General features: G+C 39.8%; 1 protein-coding gene across 8 annotated transcripts in view; it reads right to left on the bottom strand.

Moving 5' to 3' along the window:
* PTPRD (protein tyrosine phosphatase receptor type D) overlaps positions 1-18,256 on the bottom strand; it is a 382,026-nt gene that overhangs the window by 65,501 nt on the left and 298,269 nt on the right. For all 8 annotated transcript variants that reach the window (XM_085883705.1, XM_085883708.1, XM_085883709.1 and 5 more), the window contains 4 exons: positions 17,295-17,548; positions 13,762-13,852; positions 3,438-3,662; positions 2,798-2,958 (listed from right to left, as the gene is read on the bottom strand). In XM_085883705.1, coding sequence (XP_085739831.1) covers positions 2,798-2,958; positions 3,438-3,662; positions 13,762-13,852; positions 17,295-17,548 — 731 coding nt within the window. The remainder of the gene's footprint in view (positions 1-2,797; positions 2,959-3,437; positions 3,663-13,761; positions 13,853-17,294; positions 17,549-18,256) is intronic.

The raw sequence follows: 18,256 nt of genomic DNA, 5'->3' as shown, positions 1-18,256 counted from the left end.
AACAAAAATTGACTTGATAGACAAAATACAAAAAGAAACAAAGAAAAAGTTCAATCATACGTTGAATCGGGATACATTCGTCAACAAGATTAAGGAAATGGACATGCCTGGCTAAGTGAAAAGCTTGGACGGTAGCTGGGATAAAATATTATCTCACCTGTCTGGCTTGCTGGTATGACAGCATGTGGGAAATTGAAGAGGGAGAAAACAAAGCTACATTAGAAAGGAACGGATGCACTTCATTGAGAGACGCAAGGTGCATGAAGCAAGCATTTGTAACGTGAAGGTGCAAATTGAATTAGAGCCCAGAGAAAGATTATCAAGGGTGGGCCTACTACCCAAGGAAGATGTCTCAAACAAGCAGGACGCAATAGGAACAGATTTTACCACATATGGAAGAAGAAGAATTCATGCATGTGGTCAAGGAAAAATGGGCGAATCAAAGAGAGCAATTCCAATCAAATATACTCTGGGGTAGAATGCGTGTAAATTGAAAATCTGACCAAAATTAAAGTTGGAAGGAAGTCCGAAGGAATACAAGTTCCAAACAGAAAATGAAAAAACAGTTCTTAACTTCAGACAAAAGGTTTGTGAAAGGGACACAGCGGGCAAACCTGTCGGTCTAACCAATATTAAATTCAGAGGAATGAGGTCCAAGAGTAGAGGAATGAAAGGAGAGAAACCCTTACTGTGACATTAATCCATCAAGAAAAGAACATACAAAAACATACACAAACACACACGTGCCAACGGAGGTCACTACTTAGAGACCTGGTAAGTTTCCATTCCATCTCCTGAAGCCCACCAACATGTGGAGATAGAAGTCAACAACAGCAACTTGCACACACATATGCATGTACGCACTCATATGTATATATGCAGGTAGTGGACCAAAAAATGGAAACACCAATGTAATGTCACATAATAAGGCGTTGGGTTACTACGTGCGGCCAGTACGGCCTGTATGCATCGTGGCGTAGAGTCCACCAGCATTTGAAATTCTGCAGGAGTGACGCGACACCATTCTTTAACGAAAAAGTCAATCACCCCACACCTGTTTGATGGAGGTGGAAACGCTGTCTCGGACGTCATTCCAGAATATCCCATAAATGCTCGATTGTGTTCAGATCTGGTGACTGAGAAGACCATGGAATTATGGATAATATCAGTGTCATGCTCATCAAACCATTGGGCGACCACACGTGCGCTGCATATGAGGGTATTGTCATCCTGGAAGACACCCTTCTTGGCATGAAATAAATGCTGTAACATGGGGTGAGGATGATCACTCAGTGCCATTAAGTAGTGATTGGCATTGACCTTGTCTTCAAAGGGAATGGCCGCACCCAAACCATGCCAGGAAAATGCACCCCACAGCATTACAGAACCACCAGAACCCTTCACTATTGGAACAAGGCACTCAGAGTTGGAGAGTTCTTCAGATTTGCACCACACGTGCACTCGTCCATTTGTCGAGAACATGGTGAAGGATGATTCGTTTGAACTACATCTCATTTATCCACTGCTCGGTAGTCCATTGCTTGTATACTTGCCCAACACACACACACACACACACACACACACACACACACACACACACACACACACACACACACACACACACACACACACACACACACACACACACACACACACACACACACACACACACACTTCTTTAAACACATACAAAGCTGCTCCTCACAACATGCATTATAGATTAATTATTGAACAGTAACAGCTACATATAATGGAATAATTACCATTTAAAGGATGTTGGGAATGGTACTAATTGTAGAACACCCAATACTTAACTTTGTATTGATAGTAAATGTCAGTATGCCCAAAGAAATAGATTCAGTATTGTCTGATTGACTATTTTCCATTTGGCTGGATCCTCTGCTGAGCTCCATTCTTCATTGATGTTTTAACCCTTTCAGCCTAGAACCCCACCAAAAACATGGTTCACAAATTTGGCAATAGGTCTACATCAGCAGGTCCACATCCTGAATTGTGTACAAATATTCAATCAATCTCGCAAAGTGATCTCATTTCATTCTAACCAGAATGCTTTACCGCTATATCTTCTTCTTCTCGTAATGCCCTCATTATACTCTCAATATCCAGGTTTACAGTTCACCTTCACTCTTCAGTTCCTCTTTTATCCCGTTTGAGGAACTGCCTTCCTTAGGCAGTTCAATCATACTCTTCCTTCAAAGGCTTCCAAGCAGGTGGTGCACTGCAATCTTTTACCACCTCCTATACCAACCCATCATCTTTGCCACTCTCATTAACAATGCCGAACACAACTCTCTTATCACTGCTTTATTTACTCCCCTCCTCTCCCTCCTCTTTACATCTTCATTCATTCATTCCCTTGCCTCTCCTCTGTCCAACTGCTGCCCCATTACCCCACTGTCAATATGTTTCCCACATGTTTCCCCTCTGCCATCTCACTCTTAAATGAGCCGATATGCCTGGTGTTGGCTTAACGGTTCAGGTGGCTGGCATAAGATCTTAGGGTCTTGAGTTCAAGGCCCTATTGGCTGTTGAATCAACACCAGGTGGGGGGTTGGTGAAAAGAGTACCAGGGTACTGGTAATAGAGGGCACTGCATCAGTGGCACAGCTGTGCTCCCAGAAAAAAATGATGCAATCAGCAGCCACAGGCTGTGTACGATAGCTATGTGCCTAGATTGTTTATGAAAAATCAATGTTTTATTTTGGAGGAGATATAATTTAAACATGCTTGAAGAATTATAACATACAGATGCAATTTTATTTCAAATAAAGTTTACCTCTTATAAAGCAAGATGGCAATTACAATGCAGATGATGAATACAACTGCGAGAACAGGCCCCACCACCCACAGCAGCCCCTCCTCCTCTTCAGTAATAGGTGATGGCGCAGGATTAGGTGCAATGATGAGCTCCGAGAAAGGGCTTGCTACAAACATGCGCTGAGAGACCAGAGGTATAGAAAATGGGTTAGAATCAAACACCAAGAAATCTAAATTGTTATAATCTTTGACAAAAAGGAGTCAGATAGCTTGTACCCTGAAGAAATATTCAGAGGCAACAAACATGACCTCCATTTCACTGGCACCTGGAAAATTACCCACCACTGGGAAGAATGTGTGACATTTGTAAGAAATTATATATAAAAGGACTAACATCTGTGCCAAGTGTTGCTTCATGGGCAGGGGAAATGTTTTTTGAAGATAAACTATGTCTCTCCCTTGTATTGTTACAAATTGTATGTCGTTGGATGTCAAGAACTACTAACTAGTATTTCAAACTACCTTATTCTGCTAGTCCCAAATGACATTGTTTGACTACTTGCATCTGCTGAACATCATAAAACGATGTGCTTTGCCCAGTTAAGAACCCAAAGTTCGTGAATGAGAAGTAAAAAGGAACCTCAACCTCATACACTCACTGCAGTCTCAGATTTGTCGAGTTCTGTGAGCAGGAAGAATGTATAGCCGTGAGCATCGGCTAGGCGCCGGTTAAGGTAGCCACTGTAGTCTTGCTCGTCACCAAGAGTGAACTGCTTTGGTAGACTGCCTTTAAACTGGGCAGCAACATACGGCTGAGGATCTACAGCTGGAGATCCATTCCTCAGTGCACGGCGCTTGCGGTGACGCCTATGTGGTCCAAGAAGCTGTTTAATAAGACAGAAAGGAGAAACAAATATGAGAAGGTGTTTTCCTCTTCCAGAATATGATGTTTGAAGTCCAATTAGCCTGCTTGTAAACATAAAGCAAGAGGTAGAGCAATGTGGAAAATTTAGTAAAATGGCCCAATTTTTTTTTTTTTTTAAATCATGTTTGCTCAAGAAAGTTATTTCACCAACAGAAAATTAGTCAACACACTAGATGAGAAAAATTGCTGATTGGAAAAGTAATATAAAAAAACTAAAAGGCTTCTCTGAACAGTCTTTTCAGGAAAAAACAAAAAAACAAGGTTTGTTTTTAAAATGTATTTTCAAAGAGGCCTTCAGGTTAATGGTGCTTCTGGTCAGTTTCATATGAAGAAACAGAACAGATATTGGTCCATTAATCAAAGTTGTCTTGCTGCAGCTTCTGGCACAAACAAAAACAAAAGCAAGTAATATTTGAGAAAAAACAACCTGATTTAATTTTGTTTTTCAAATATATATATATATATATATATATATATATATATATATATATGTGTGTATATATATATATATATATATATATATATATATATATATATATATATATATATATATATATATATATATATATATATATATACACATAGCATCGCATTAACATAATGTTTGGAAACTGTTTGGACCTAAAAGTCACTTATGCTAATTTAAGTGACATTTACTTTTGAACAAACAGCAAACAAACAATACGAAATAATTAATGTCAATTATGAATATCAAAGATTAGAGTTGAACTTGTCCTATTTAGTCATTAAATTGCGAAGTCCACATTCTCTCTTAATCAGACAGTGCTTTGATCTTTAATATTACATCGTGTTACATGTCAGGATTCGAAAAACTATCCGTACTAATCACACTTCAATCCCAAACCGATATTTTTGCTTATTTTCGAGAAAATGTTTCTCGATGCAATAATTTTTTTCTTATGGTTTTCTTATTTCAAAAAAAAAAACGTTCTTATTTTAAGAAAATATTTTCTTCCTATGAAAATTATTTTTGTCAATATGGCCTCCTTTTCTCATTTGTGCTTTGTTTCTGCTTTCATCAGTGAACCAATTTTAATGTCCAGTTACTCCTTTTGCGACTTTCCTTCCGTTAACGCTTCACACAAGAAGATTCAATAAAAACCACAGAAAACATGCTATCCGGGATGCCATAATCCACTGGAGGCCGAGAAGGTTAGCAAGTACAAAATGGCTTCACACCAGCAATTTTGTAGCAAAAGAGCCATTAAATATAGTACATCCCATCCTGTGAGCACATTGTGGTGCCCACTGCCTGTGGTTTAGTGCATTATTGTTGACTTTGATGATTGCTCAAAGTGGGACACCTTTGCTTGAACATTCAGCAAACAGCGTTAGAAGATGATGGAATGAATGGAAAATGATGAGGAAAATCAAGCAAAAATCTCACATTATTAGTCTTTTGACACCTTTTCTATATCACTGGAAATAAATGTTGTGCAAAAAAGATATTTATACAGCTAATAATAATAATAATTCGTTGTTCCAGAAACCTCAATGTCTGTACTGTATAATAATATATCGAATTGGGTTTCTAGCAACTCTCAAGGCTCCCAAGCAGAAATACAGATATTTGAATGACAAAAAATAAAAATAAAAAAGACACCTTTAAATTTGGCATTTGTGAACCTGCAGAATTATAAACCTATCCAAAACTTATTTTTCGTGTCAAAGGAGGCATTAGTGTCTTGGTTGTTGTAGACACCATCTTGAGTGCAACGGAAAGAATCACGGAACTTCGTCACGTGTTGAAAAATTGGAATCACTATTGCACATAACATATATACATACTATATATATATATATATATATATATATATATATATATATATATATATATATATATATATATATATATATATATATATATATATGTATACATACATTCAAACAGCACCATTCTAATCACAAATTAATACTACACAATTAACTGAACGAAATACAATGTTACAAACACTCATAAAGTGAACAAAATATTTCAATCATGTCACAATGGGGAATCTGTGAATGTCACGGGTGGAGCCCCATCACATTATTTCCTGATTCTCCTTTAAACTCAATCTCTCCATATTTTCATTCCAAACAGCATGATTCCAATCACAAATAAATACTATACCATTAATATAACAAAATAAAATGTAGCAAACACTTGTGAGGTAAAGGAAGAGAAATGCCGTTCTGACGTTACATCCGGATCGGATTCAGCTTCGTACAGATCAAAACTCAAAATCATAATTGTATTGAGCTTTTTTATGAAACCTAACACCCACCTTAGGACACCGGCTATGACCCCAAAACTTTCCACAGAAGGTTTGGCGGGTCTAGCCCCAAAACTAAGGGAGTAGTTTGGGGACAGTCAGATGGACAGACACTTCTGCTTTATAATGTAGATATATGTGACGTGTGTGTGTGTGTGTGTGTGTGTGTGTGTGTGTGTGTGTGTGTGTGTGTGTATGTGTGTGTATGCGTGCATGTGTGCGTCATTGGGTGCTATCTCGATATGCCAGTTTCAGAAGGTGGAATGGAGCCCTCTCAGTTCTCAAAGTATCCACATTTCTCTGTGCGTGAACTGTATATATATATATATATATATATATATATATATATATATATATATATATATATATATATATATATATATATATATACATATATATACATATATATATATACATACATATATATATACATACATATATATATATATATATATATATATATATACATATATATATATATACATACATATATATATATATATATACATATATATATATATATATATATATATATATATATACACATATATATATATATATATATATATATATATATATGAGTGTGGAACAGATGTTTGGTACTCCAGAACTTTAATATACCAGAAAACAAACAAGACAAATTAACCAAAGCTTTTTGTGCTGTACTTCTCAAAGTTGAATCACAGCAAGAGAACCAGGAAGTGAGAGAGCATGCATATATGAGCTTGTCCATGTAAGATCGACACCGATTGGTTCATCAGTTATGACGTCAATGGAAAACTGAGCCCCTATTGGTAAGCTCACAGTCATCAGTATCTCTGGCTCCAATTGGCGAGAGCAGAATACAGAGCGATGACTCACCATTCATACCAATGCCTTGGAGGGAAGGAGGATGCGAAGCTCCCAAAGCCAATGACTCATCATTTGCATGTGTACCTTACAGTGGTCGGAGCAACAGCTTTGATGTTTCCATGTTGAAAGAGAATGAGAGAATGTACAAATTATTTTTGACAACGTAACATAGGGTCCATGGAAAGGATGAAGGTTGCTCCCAACATACGTAGATGTGAAACACTCTGAGTCCGACCTCGACTCACTATCTTAAAAATATCTGCATTGTAATGGTCTGCACAGACGGGGTTGGCAACTAAATGCCGTGCAATTGCAGAAGAACAAGAATTGGCCGATGATCCTTGAACATTCTGACATGATCGCACTGGTTGTGTCTTAACTCTCAAGTTCTCTTCTTGAATCACTCGAGGGACTTGCTGTTTGATACGGTCAGCCATGTGGTTAAAACTCATTAAGATTGTGTATCAGAAAATAATTCCTTTGAGCTCTTCAATCATCCTAGACCGGCCAGTGCATGAGAAAACAACACGATGCGACAGGACTCGATCGTTCGACAGCCTCAGAGGACGAGGTGAACATACGTGAGTTGAGCTGACAGGACAGGGACACTGGGCAGAAACAACTCAACATGGAAATCATTGAACATTGTATGTAATGATGAATTTCCTCATTTGACTTTGTGTCTGTTTATTTGAAATACAAGTTTCAGAAATATTACATTATTGATGTGGTCACTGTAACCTCACTCAGAAGTCACAGATCCTAACTGACAAAGATCCATTTGATCGAGAGCTGACCAGTATGATCATTCATACTCGTAAAGTGCAAATCTTGGATTACACTCAAATCAAAGTGCAAACCTTGGATTGCAGCCGTTAGAGGATGGGCTGGGTTCGGCACCGCGAACAACATACATTCACTAATGGGAAGGAAACCCCAAGGTGTGCATGCCCCCTACAATTATCCAGGTGGTGTTCATGTCTGGACGGGTGTTTGTCTCCGTCGTGTCTGGGCAATGCTTATGTCTGGACGGGAGGTTGTCTCCAGATGTGTCTGGGCAGTGTTGTCTTCCAACATACGTAGTCTGGGCTGTCTCCAGATGGCTTGGCTCTGGACGGGTCCAGTCACTGTTTGTCTCTGGACATGTTCAGGTGGTGATTTTGTCTGGACAATGTTTGTCTCCGGACATGTCCAGGCAATATTTATGGCCAACTTGGTCAACTTTTGGGAAAATCCCATTATTCCATTAAAAATCTTCTTCTCCAGACCCACCAGTCAGAATGCTACCAAATTTCGGTTGCAACATTGGGCCAGTACGAAGATAAGCTACAAGTCAAGCGGTCCTATTTTATTAAATTAACTAATTAATTAAATAAATTCTCGGCTCGTGGAAGAGCGATTACACAGAACAAATCAGGGTTGGGTGCTGCCCTATCACCCAGGATGCTTTGCACTGTCTATCATCATTGCACAATGCAGGGCTCCATCCTCAAGCGATGCCCCAACCCCAGCCAGATTACAGGCGCACGCCACTACTCCCAACATTCCCTTCCCTTCCCCTCACAGGGAGAGGAGATGAAAGGGTTCCGTTGAGAGCCACACGTTGTCGAAGAGAGTGGAGGAAGTGAGCAATCCAAGAGTGGAGTTGGCCTTGCACTCCAACAGCACACAGCGCCGAGAGCAAGGCATGATGCCAGACTGTATCAAAAGCTCAAAATATGTCCAGAGAGATGGCCCTGATCTCATGTCTGATATTGAGGGCCTCCACCATTTTGGGGAAAGTAGAAGCAGCATGTTGACCAGGTCTGAATCGAAATTGATGATCTGAGATGAGGCTGTTGGAAAAAAAGGAATAATTTTATGTCGACTGCAATGATGGATTCCATGATCTTGCTGATGATTAGAAGTAAGCGAGTTGGTCCTATAGTGAAGGGGATACATTTTTGCACCTTTTAATGTAATGCTGTGATTTTGGCTGATTTCCAATTTCCAGGTGGATATAGACCAGTCCTGAAGAGTAAAACATAAATGAATAAATAAAATAAAAAGCTGCTAATACATGAAGAATGAATGTAGAAGCAGGTAATACTATGACCTGCGAAGACGCGGGGTCCACAAATAGCGAATAGCGAATCGACGAATTGTGGAGTCTGACAGTTTGTGTATATATACACTGTGTATGAACTTTTTCAGTAATTGGCTTTGGCCGATTAGAGTCAGTGTGAGTAGTAAGGTGAATATGAGGTTAGTATGGTGAAGATGTTTTTACTTGTTCACAGTAAAAGTATCAAACAAGTCAAACTCTCCTGGCATAAGGTTAAACAAATGTTGATATAATGTCATCCATGTCCAAAGATTGCCAGACTTGGTGCTCAATGGAAATTTGCACCATTCCTGTCAGCAGCTTCTGTGACATTGTTGATCTCAGAAAAGTTTTGATGAGCTTTAATTCGGAAAAGCTTCTCTCACCTGAGGCAATGGTCATGGGGATGGTCAGGAGAGGTCGCAGGGAAATGCTTAAGTTGGCATAAAGTTCCAGCACATTTTCTCTGTATTTGTAATTTAGAATCCCCGCTGGAGAAGAGACATGGCCTGGGAATGCATTAGCAGTAGCATTGATCTCAAGTGCCAAGTCCTTAGCATCAATGTCCCCCAGTTTCTCTTCCATGTTCTGGCAGCAATCTTCCAACATACCTTTCTCAATCGTTCTCTTCATGTCTTCGACAGAGTACAAGAAGGCGGACAAATGGAATAACTCTGCCAGTTGTGAAAATCTTTCATTCAGGCTGGTAAGCGCTGTGTCCACTAAGGGGAGGAAGGAAAATGTGAATGAAGCACTGCTCCAGGGGTAACCAGTGTTTCCTCTCTTCCATCGTACAGAACCAGGCGAGTTTATTTTCTATTGTCCTTCTTCTGGGAATGTCATTTCAATGTCCAATTGTCCTACAATTTCCATTGCTGCTATTTGTGCGAACGAGAGTCCACTCTCCCTCTAGCTCTGCAGAAATATTCTGAGTCAATCGGTTTCACTTTTCAGCATTTCAATAGAAACCCGAGGGCTCTGGAAGATTTTGCCTGCACAGTTCACTTGGAACAAAACATGATACCAAATAATTACTGGCAGGATGAAGCGCCAGGAACTGATTTCCTGAGATAAACTCAGTGATGTAGATACTGTCTTATCATCTTTTTTCTCCACAACACACTCCGTCAGTGCACTCAAAGCCTCAAATATGTCTGCCTTCTGATAGCGAAGTGCCTTCACACTGTCTTGGTGACACCTTCATCGAATGGTCAAGAGGCCTTTAATAGTTAGCTGCTTGACGTGTTCTTGAAGAATCGACGACCAGGGTTTCACAGACGAGCTGAAGAGGTTTACAGTCGCTGAACAACCCCCAAACAGCTGACCGAAAGAACAGATGATTTTGGAGAATCCACAATCACTAAGTTGAGAGTGCGACTCCCGCAAGGTACGTACAAAGCATTCTTGTTTCGCTCGAGCACCCTTTTCTACACTCCATTGTCATATGACTGTTTGATTAGTGACCTTGACCTACTTTTTTACCCTTGGCAGAGGAGAGGTTATTGAATTTGGGTCCATTTGTCTGTTTGTCTGCACAGAACTTCAGTGTTTTTCTCCACAACCGCTTGTCGGATTTAGACAAAAATTTCACCATTGGAGCGACGACTCATGAAGAATGTTCTCATGACAATTAAGACATCATAGGTCACATGGTGTGGCAGCCATGTTGGAAAAACAGAAAAACTTTGGACCTCTATCTCTGAAACCGCACCAAGGAAAATAATTTAAACTTGTCACATGGAAAGTGCTCCTCATGGGGAATAAGGAAGATATGTTTTATGGCATTGTAGGTGCCTTCGAAATTATGTCATAATCGCATATGTAGAACGCACCATCCGGTCAGTATGAAAAATTTTGAGGGTCATCTTGGGATAAGTTCATCCACAGAAAAAAAAAAGTATTAAAAAAACATCGATCACGTAAACTGTCACGTGATTCGGCAGCCATATTGTATATATATATATATATATATATATATATATATATATATATATATATATATATATATATATATATATATATATATATATATATATATATATATATATATATATATATATATATACCTTCAAAAATCTTCTCTGAAGTGGCTGAACAGATTGAAGCAAAACTTTACAAGTATGACTGCCTATGTATGAGGAACAAAATGTTCACACATATGATGTCATCGGTCACATGGTTTGGCAGCCATATTGGATTTACCCTAAAATATATATTTTTTAAAAATGTTCTCCAGAACAGCTGGACAGATTGAGGGGAAACTTCACAAAAATGTTCCCCAAGCCTTGAGGATACTAGGATATTCACAAATAATTGACAAGGATGGCCTGGCAGCCATATAGGATTGAGTGAAAACCTTTAAAATATTATTTCCCTGGAATTGCTTAATCAATCGACGTGAAACTTCACAATTATGATCTCGTCGTGATGGGGAATACAGATTTTAAATTTCAACTTGTTCGGACACATGGTCTGGCAGCCAGAATTATTTAATCGGTTCATTTTGATAATTTTTAGCCGCGTCTTGCTTGCGAGATGCGGCTCAAAGGGAGCTCGGCGTTGTTCTTCTTCTTATGAAGACAAAACCTTTAGGACTCGGCTCTTTTATATACACAATCCGGATCTCCTTGAATACTGAGCACCTGTACACATCCTCGCATTGACGGTGCCTTTTGAGAGCGTCTATCATGAACTTTTAAATATATTCGGACATTTGCTTTAAAGTTTCGAAAAGTTCACATAACTATTTAAAGATTATTCCATTTAATGTGTTGTAATTTCGTAAATACACTATTTTCTCGTCATGAACGACAATCGTCCAGGACGGGTCTCGCTATTGGCTCCGTCAAGGCACGTGACGAAATATTGGAAGTTGTTGTTTTTTTTTTGGTTTTTTTTTTCTTCTTCTTCTTCTTCTTCTTCTTCTTCTTCTTCTTCTTCTTCTTCTTCTTCTTCTTCTTCTTCTTCTTCTTCTTCTTCTTCTTCTTCTTCTTCTCCTTGTTCTTGTTCTTCTTCTTCTGGTGAAGACAAAAACTTTAGGATGCAGCTCTGGAACACATTTGTCCTTGTTTTTGAATAAGGCTCACTTGGCTGTCCCTGGATGGGTTTGAGGGTACAGGAGTAGCAGCCGAAATGTGAGTCCTATCCAGGTTGCTCCTGATGACTTCATTTTTGCTTATTTTCTTGTTCAGGTCCCTTCTGATTACTCCAATGCAGGACTGTCCCTGTTTAGTCTCCCATTTGATTTGAATTGAAATGATGTTAATCCCATTCTAAATTCAATTGAATAATAAACGTCATGGGTCAGGGTCAAGTGTCCGATCAAGGCGAGGTTGCATCAAAGCAGGACGTCTTGATACCCGGTCATCACTGACAGCAGTTAGGAAGTGGCATTTCTAGTTATGTCTCTTATTAATTACGTACCCACCAGTACACAAACTCCACACAAAATATACGACACAAAACTACACCAACACCACACAAAACAAGTCCTGGTGAGGGTGTGCAATCTCCGATTGCTCTTTTTTGTTTCAGATTGTGAACTCATTAACAAAAAACACTTTTTTGATCTTAACTTATGTAATTTTGCTTGAATTTACATGATGCTGAGTTTTTGGATCAATTGTAGATAGGGACAAATTTTGTTAATTTACACACTATCCAGAAATGTTGAAGGTTAAGGTCATATTATGGTGATCCACAAAAAAAAAATGGCCATCATTGGATCGCAGGCCAAGGTTACATGGCAGGCTATCACCAAAGTTAAGCCTCCCCTGGCCGGGGAAGGCTTACCTTTGGCAATCACAGATATCTAACTTAAATATCCCTCAGATTTAGGAATTGTTAACATTGCTGCTGTTGTCATAAATATTTTTTTTTATCATTCGTGTTATCATTATTATTATTACTATTATTATTATTATCAAAATATCAGATTATCTCAGTGAAAGCTTGTTCACCTTCACCTTATTGAGCCCGGGTCACACTTGCAAATGTGATATACAAATGGCACCTAATCAACTTTGACATCCACATAACTTAACTGGTTAACTGGCATGTGTGGGCACACGTCTGCAAAAGTGTGCATCTGTTCGGGTGTTGTGTGCAAGTATACCATCTGTGGGCGCAGTTGGCTGATAATGTTCGCTATAAGGATGCAGATACATCGTGGCAAGTACACATGAAGGTTGTAGGGAATGATAAAGGGATGAAATGGAATTAGAGGGGGTGAAGTGTCATATTAATCAGTCAAGTAGATCATCGTTTTTTTTTTTTCTCAAAAATTCACTTTTATATGGACTGCAGGTTGCCAAATGTAAGCAAGCCGAATATTCTCCCTTAAATAACTAAAAGCATAACAGTGAAGGAGGGGTAGTGGTGGTGGTGGGGGGAATGGTGAGAGAGAGAGAGAGAGAGAGAGGGAGAGAGAGAGAGAGAGAGAGAGAGAGAGAGAGAGAGAGAGAGAGAGAGAGAGAGAGAGAGAGAGAGAGAGAGAGAGAGAGAGAGAGAGAGAGAGAGAGAGAGAGAGAGAGAGAGAGAGAGAGAGAGAGAGAGAGAAAGAGAGAGAGAGAGAGAGAGAGAGAGAGAGAGAGAGAGAGAGAGAGAGAGAGAGAGAGAGAGAGAGAGAGAGAGAGAGAGAGAGAGAGAGAGAGAGAGAGAGAATATAAATCAATTATTTTATCCAGTTTGAAATGAGAAACCTCTTTTTGACCTTATCCATTCCAAAAGTACAAATGGAGCATTTTTTTTTTTTTTTTGAGAAAGCTATTCGACTCGATGAAGTGCTTTTTGACTATATGAGGTACACTTCTGCACTATATGAGATGCTTTTGCAAGGAAAGACTCACTTCATCTAGATCCATATCCTCTGGATTGAAACTTGGCTTCAAATGCCGTCCATGCCTGTGCTTCAAAGGTACAACCACGACGTAAAAAGCCCTGCAAACACGGCATGCAAAGATATGATTGCCTAACTTTTCCACCAATCTATACAGTCCAATGAGAAATAAATCCACCATGTCCATCCCGACCTTAAGTAACCAATGCAAAAAGCAGCAGGGCTGAAATATTTCTAATGATTTTGTATTTTACTTATTTTTGCATATGAAAGTCTATGCTCATAGAGGAGCATTTGGGGCAGTGGGACAACACATGGATCGAACAAGGTGTTCAATGAACAGAAGAGGAGAGGGAAGAGGGAAGGAAACATAGCAACTGTAAACCGATTGGGGAGAGGGAGGGTGGGCATTCATGAGGATATAAATGATGACATTTTGGGAATGTGGATTCAAGGAGATAGTGGCCTACTAACAACTTGGGGCCTTGCGTGGAATCGTGGGATTGAACCGACTGAAGAAGACGTTTCAAAAGCAGAAGAAAGGAACCATGGAAAGGTGGTGAGCAGTCATGTTTAGTGAAAGTATTTTTTTCAGCTAATGTGGGCTCGGTTAAATGCTAAATTAAAATAATACACCCGAGCGGGGTTGACGGTCAGCTTGGATACAAAACTTGATGCAACCGAGTGTTTATCAACCTTCGTGACTACGGAAAGTGAAAACAGAATTCAAATTGGATTTAAAATAAACGCGTGAGGCCGCTCGAAGCAAAAATCTCCATATTCTATGAATCATTCCCAACATCATTTTACAATTTTCAAACCCACATTCATGGGCGTGAAATAAATACTCTAAGTGTGTGCATTTAATGGCTGTATCCAGGACAGAGCTGGACCCCAACTAAAAAGGACCCTCGGGCCACCGAGAAGCTCAATCACTCGCTGACTGCGCGGCGTCACGTGACCAGCCAGCTCGCCGTCGGATGAAATGCCCCAACAAAATCTTAAAACGTCCGTTTCAGATACTTGTAGAGCACATCCCCAAACCATCTAAAATATTTACATTAATCTCACAGAGGCAACGAATAAGCAGTCCCTCAGGAGGACAGGTTACGGGGTGAAGCAGTGAACGGAAAGCAAGTGGTGTCCCTTCCAGAGTCTCACGGTTATTTGAATTGAATATATTTTCCTCATGAAAAGTGTGCTTCTGAGCGGATTTGCACGAAAATTATCTTCATTAAACCTATAGCTAAACCTATAGTCCCAACCACATTTCCGCAGGGTGCTAAAGGTCCGCCAAAAACCCCCTTCTGGTAAAACTACCAAAATCACGAATCACTGCTCATATTCACTCTTTCATTCCTCTTTTTCCCACCTTTGGAATAAACTCCCTCACTCTATTCTTTCCCATTCTTCCCTCTCGGCCTCCAAAACAGCTGTTCACCACCACCTCTTATCATCCCCCATCCAAATCCTCGATCTTTTCTACCCTGATTATCCACCCAAACCCACTTTCTTCAATTCTCTGCTTTCCTTCCTGAAAGTCCCTGTAATGTCCATCTTCTATTCCCCATGTTCCCTGCCCCATCCCGCTCCCTTCCACATAGCTCCTGTCTCTGTTCCCCACTGTTTTGTCCGTCCCACTCCTACTCCTCTTGTCTCATGCCCCCCCCTTGCTGTGCATTGTGTGTTCACTCTCATATGAGCCTCGACAAGGTACACAATACATACATACATACATACAAGCTGGGAGTTTTAGTAATATATAGATAGATAGATAGATGTTTGTACTTCATTATTAGAAACGAGATGGTAACATGGTGTAATAGTATTGTGATGTCAAGGAGCATAAGTCATGGTATATAGCATGTGAGATGCTGAATGATATTTCAGTGGATAAAATGTCGTACATACCAATCAAGTTGCTATTGAGTATTAATGAAGATATCAAACCTTCTGCCTTTTTAATTTTTTAAGTAAAATGTGCTAAATTACACAACTGACAGTATGCTCCGGGATGTGAAACCAGATGCTGCGGCTGTAATAGTTTCAGTGAAATATCAAACCCAGGACCACATTGAAGAGCATAGTACCAAATGAGATCACCTGGCACTAGAAAAGCAAGAGAACAAATTAAAATACAAAATTGTTGTTTTTTTTACATTCACCTGAAGGCAATCGGTGATGTAGCACCACAGTCTCTTCCCCGACTCCACTTCAAATTCAACATTAAAATAGATGGGCAAAAGTAGCCACGGCAAAATATCTCAACACCTTCGTCAAGCCTCGAAGGCAGGCAACGTGGCTTCAAATTAGGATTGTAGCAACCGATTTGAGCTCACTTGGAAATATTCTGCAACAATTTCACTGAAGCCAACTGGAGGCAGATGGCACCCAGCAGGCATTCAACATTGAATTAACGTTAACGTTTGGTTGTAATTACGTCACAACATCTAAAAACAGGAACAGATCTATTCAATATGAATTAACATCGTTTCACCAAATTATTTTGGTTGTTTCAGTGTTTATTAACTGCTGAACCTGGACTGAAGCTAGGTTTCACTAGTCTACTCATCACCGTTAGCAAAAACTGTTGGGGTTAACTGAACATGGCAGACATTATATCAGGAGACTGTAAAAATAGGAAATTTGGAAGTAATTCTAACTCCATCTTGTAAATATTTTCAAGTATTTGTGCGTTTGTTTGCTTGTGCCTTTGTACGTTCTTCTTTTATGGCCGAACCATCGCACCAATTTTTAGGTGTAGGTACTTGAGAATCTGTGCAATGTTTTAAGCTCCTTCATGTTGGCTTTGACATCAATTTTGAGGCCACCAAAGGCCACTATAAAGTGTATATTGGGATGTGGGGTCAGGAAGTGCTGCCACCAGCCTGCAGTCAAAAGGTAACTACCATAAAGCCAATAAATCCATAGATTTTCAATGTCAAACACTTCCTGAAACCCCGCTGGTAAAAGCTCACCCAGCCGGGCAGTGCCAGATATCCATCCCTGCCCCACCCCCAACCGGACAGTGCCAGGTAGCCCATGCCACTGATTAAATGAGGCCCCGCGAGGAGGAGTGATGTAAGCGACATTTTTTAATGATATGATGATAGGCTCGGATGATAGGGTAAGGGTTAAAATAGTGCTATATGGCATTAACTCCAAAATGGCCGATGTGTCCCTTACATCACTCCTCCTCGCGGCGCCTCAAATAATTATGAGACAAAAACGAACAAAAGAACCCCGATAAATCTGCTATTTTGGTGAAAACAACTGGAGCTCACAGTGTCCTACTTACATGTGTCAGGATTGTGTAGCTAAAGGCAGAAACTCCAGTGTTGTGCAGGAAGAGCAAATGTCATGTTTCCACAATGAAGCCTAAACTTGTTTGTTTGCCTTGCGATTTTGAGTGTAGAAGAAGGTGTTCAGGTAAATGAAATTACAAAATAGACAAAAAAACTGATGGCTCTGCACTAATAGCAAGATGGTTGGAGTGCTTGTAATTTAAAAAACCCTTTATTCTGAGTTCTAGGTTCTACTCACTGAACGTGAATGTTACGTGGCACATCTGGAAGAAGTGTTAGCAGGGTGCCTCCTGTCCTAGAGCCCTGGACGATGGGCCTGTGGAGCACAATGCTCGGTGCAGTGGTCACACGCACTTCCTGCTGGAGTCCACCAGCACCATCTCCACGCCTTGTCAATCCAAAGTAGTACTGAGTGCTCGGCTTGAGGCCTGTTATCAGCTTGCGAGTGGACCAGTTTTCCACCTCAACTGTGCGTTCGCTGTTGATTTTAATCTGTGAACATTATGTTAAAAACAGTGTGTAAAGCAATGCAAGATAGATTCGGACTGCAACAATGGCACATGGATAAAAACTCAGATGTGAAGTGAGGCAGGTGCAAAGACAATCATGAAACGACTGAAAATGAAACCAAATTGATTCTGACAGAGGACCAAACAGTAAAAAAATTTTTTTTAAAGTTTTAAAAAGTGAGTACACCAGGACCCTGATATTCGCGGTTCCAACTTTCGCAGGTTCCGCGTATTCACGGATCATAATTTGTGACATGCTCCTATATTCGCGGGAATTTGTCCCGTTTCGGTTTTCACGGCGATGATTTTTTTTTCATGAGCTACAAGTATAACAGTTCTAAAGCACATCTTCCACGAGCCGTGACATGACCTGCTTCCTGGATGTGTATTTTAGCTTCGCGAGATAAACATCGTTTCACGGGACGTCCCACCATGTGCGCTTTAAACATACGGCACTGTACATACTGATAGATATATACATACACATTGATATATAGATTATATATCCCAAATATATCCCAAATTTCTGAATGTTTTGATTTCCTGAGTTACAATAATCACTTATGTACCGATTCAAAATTGAATCAAATGACAGCCGACAGTTGAGGTGTAAAGTTTGAAAACATGGTAATGTTTTAGTCCGAGCTCCTCCATGAGCCTCAACTCTCTATTTTTTTTTTTTTAAGTTTCT

This window comes from Eptatretus burgeri, chromosome 6, assembly GCF_056783735.1.
Source record: "Eptatretus burgeri isolate ZD-2024b chromosome 6, Ebu_testis_v1, whole genome shotgun sequence".
NCBI classification, from domain to species: Eukaryota; Metazoa; Chordata; class Myxini; order Myxiniformes; family Myxinidae; genus Eptatretus; species Eptatretus burgeri.
The sequence above is the reverse complement of the archived record's forward strand: the minus strand, read 5'-3'. Positions and strand labels throughout refer to the sequence as shown.